General features: G+C 38.3%; 1 protein-coding gene across 1 annotated transcript in view; it reads right to left on the bottom strand.

Annotated features, from left to right (window-relative positions):
* Nucleotides 1-457: 457 nt before the first annotated feature.
* Nucleotides 458-3228, bottom strand: part of LOC106868624 (uncharacterized) — a 17889-nt gene continuing 15118 nt past the window's right edge. Inside the window, exon 3 of the mRNA XM_014913974.2 lies at nt 458-610. Within this exon, the coding sequence (XP_014769460.1) occupies nt 507-610 (104 nt within the window). The 3' untranslated portion in view covers nt 458-506. The remainder of the gene's footprint in view (nt 611-3228) is intronic.

Here is a 3228-nt window from a genome sequence, read left to right as displayed (position 1 = left end):
GTGCGGGTGGCACATAAAGGACACCATTTCGAGCGTGGCCGTTTTCGTGCAGGTGACACGTAAAAGCACCCACTACACTCTCTGAGTGGTTGGCGTTAGGAAGGGCATCCAGCTATAGAAACTCTGCCAAATTAGATTGGAGCCTGGTGTTGCCATCCGGTTTCACCAGTCCTCAGTCAAATCGTCCAAACCATGCTAGCATGGAAAGCGGACGTTAAACGATGATGATGATGATGATATATATATATATATATACACACAACAAGCTCCTTTTAGTTCCCATCTCCCAGATTTGATCACAAGGCTTTGATTGGCCCTGTGCTTTAATAGAAGACACTTGCCTCAAAATCACATGAAACTTTAGACCAATAAAGTTTGTACCAGACTGAGTTGTACTCCCCACCTCTGGCATGGCTGCTGTTAAATGACTGAAAATAATTTAAAAAATAAAACAAAATTCAATAGAAGACTTTTATTAGTTAAAATATTATAATCAAAATACATCCTCAATTAAGCCCAATCAGATTCTCTATAGCTGGATACTGCCAGTCATTTTCAGCCAAAGATTTTGCCTTTTGACGTAAATTTTTCATCCGTTGTTCATGGAGATCTGAAAAATAAATAATTATAACCTAAGATGATAATTAAAGCACTTTATCAATTTTAGGAATAATAATTTTTTATTTTTTATTCTTTACGGTTTAATATAAGAGAGAAAAAAAAAGGAACATAATCATGAAGGTGAAAACAGGTTAAACAGAATAGTTTTGTGATGTAAATAGTATGTCGAAGACCACTATCTTGATGCAATTCAAAGTTTATAGATACATGGAAGATGCTTTGTGATATTTAATTCTCTTCAGAGTTCAAATCCTGCCAGGGTCAACTTTGCTTTTGAAATTAATAAACTAAGTTGATTAAATCAATTGTATTCTCCTTCACATTTGTGGCCTTGTACCTATATTAGAGATTATTTTTATTCCCCATAGTTTCATGTCCACATTTCCATGCTTGCTTGGGCAGACAATTTGTTGAGACAGGTTTTTTGTAGCTTGATGCCCTTCCTGTTGCCAACCCTCACTTGGAAAACAGGAAATGATATTGTGTGTATGATGCTGATGTTCATTTGCAATCATCACATGTCAAGACAAGGGAATATACATGCACACACACATATAAAACAGGCTTCTTTCAGTTTTCATCTACTAAATCCACTCATGAGGATTTGGGAAGCCTAGGGCTACAGTAGAAGACATTTGCCCATGGTGCTGTGCAGTGAGACTGAAACTGAAACCACATGGTCGGAACACAAGCTTCATAACCACATACCCACATCTGCATCTAAGTATTTGACAGTATTTAATGATATCCCTTTCAGTTCAGATCTTGTAGGTGTCTTCACCTTCCTTCAGGGCTAATGAAATAAGTACCAAACACTCAATTTGTTCCCTACCCTAAAAATTGTGGCTTTGAGCCAAAATGAATTATTTTTGTTGTTTCCTTCCTAAATACTGAAGTCAATATAATTGATGATAGACTACTAAACTTGTAGTCATCTATCTATCTAAAAACTCATTTGTTTCTTAGATTATATACAAGCATTTACCTCAGATGAGATCATTCTTATGATCTTACTGAGCAAAGATTATCCCAGGCTTCCAGGTGCTAAGCTAATGTGAGGCTGATCTTCAGGATATGATGTTCATCTATCAAACAATCCAGGTAGAATTGAACTTAACTTTGAATCCCTGACTAGCTTGTCTTTTCTGAAGATCAATAGATTTCACCTGTACTTGAGAAAGGAATGAAAACCAAAATTCATCCCATTCCTTATACCATATAGGAAACAGCTATAAGATTTTAGGTAGCATAGGGATGTAAAAATCTAAATCCCTATGGAGTCCTTTATAGACATTTGGAGAAGAAAGGAATTTAATACAGGGTGGAAAATTTCATAAAATTCACCACTTGAATTTTGTACCTGTCCCTATATTCTTTTCAATTATACCACTGGGTAAAGGGGAAGGGGTGGGAAATCTCACCCCCCACCTCTCCTGAGAATCCTCCTTAACCTTCCTATTACTCACCCTCCATAAATGTCTAACGGTTGTACATGTACATATTAGACACTGGAAAGGGTTAGAGGCGATGTCATGCACCCTACACGAACCAAGTTAACTTGATGTCTGTCTTTCTTAATATTTAATTATAAGAGAATATGTTGTTACCAAAAACATTAAAACTTTACTGACTTGATTAATCTGTCACTAAACCAGGATTTTATATGGAGAATTGCAACAACAACACAAGCTACCCTGTGGTGATATGCTACCAACTATCAATGATCTCAAAATGCATGTTTCCAAACATTGCACAAAAATTTAGCAACAGTCAATGGCTATGTGAGCAAGCCATCTTAGCTCCATGTAATGATGCTATCAACAAAATCAATTGGGATCTCTTGCAGCGGTTGCCAGGACAAGAACAGTCTTTCAAATCCATCGACACTGTCATTGATCAGAACCAAACTATAGTTTTTTCAACTGAGTTCCTGAACTCTCTATGACCATCTCATAACCTAACACTTAAAATGAGGGCCCCAATCATGCTGCTCAGGAATCTGGATCCACCTCACCTGTGCAATGGCACCAGACTGGTAGTGAAAATAATACAACCTCATGTCCTAGAAGCAGCAATTATAACTGGGAAATGTAAGGCTGAGGATGCCAGTAATCCCTGACTGGCCCCCATGCCAGTGGCATGTAAAAAGCACCATCCGAATGTGGCTGATGCCAGTATCCACAACTGGCTCCTGTGCTGGTGGCACATGGGAAGCACTATCTGAGCGTGATTGAAGCCGGGCACGCCTGACTGGCTCCTGTGCCGGTGGCTCATAGGAGACACCTGCTACACTCTAGGAGTGGTTAGTGTTAGGAGGGGCATCCAGCTGTAGAAGCATTGCCGAATTGGATTGGAGCCTGGTGCAGCTGCTGGCTCTCCAGACCTCAGTCAAGCCATCCAACCCATGGTAGCATGGAAAGCAGACGTTAAATAATGATGATGTGTGTGTGTGTGTGTGTGTGTGTCTGTGTTCATATATATGTATATATATATATATATGTATGTATGTATGCGTGTATATATTTATGTATGCATATATATATATATATGTATGCGTGTATATATGTATGTATGTGTATATGTATGTATGTGTGTGTATATGTATGT

Source organism: Octopus bimaculoides, chromosome 7, assembly GCF_001194135.2.
Source record: "Octopus bimaculoides isolate UCB-OBI-ISO-001 chromosome 7, ASM119413v2, whole genome shotgun sequence".
Classification (NCBI taxonomy): Eukaryota; Metazoa; Mollusca; class Cephalopoda; order Octopoda; family Octopodidae; genus Octopus; species Octopus bimaculoides.
The sequence above is the reverse complement of the archived record's forward strand: the minus strand, read 5'-3'. Positions and strand labels throughout refer to the sequence as shown.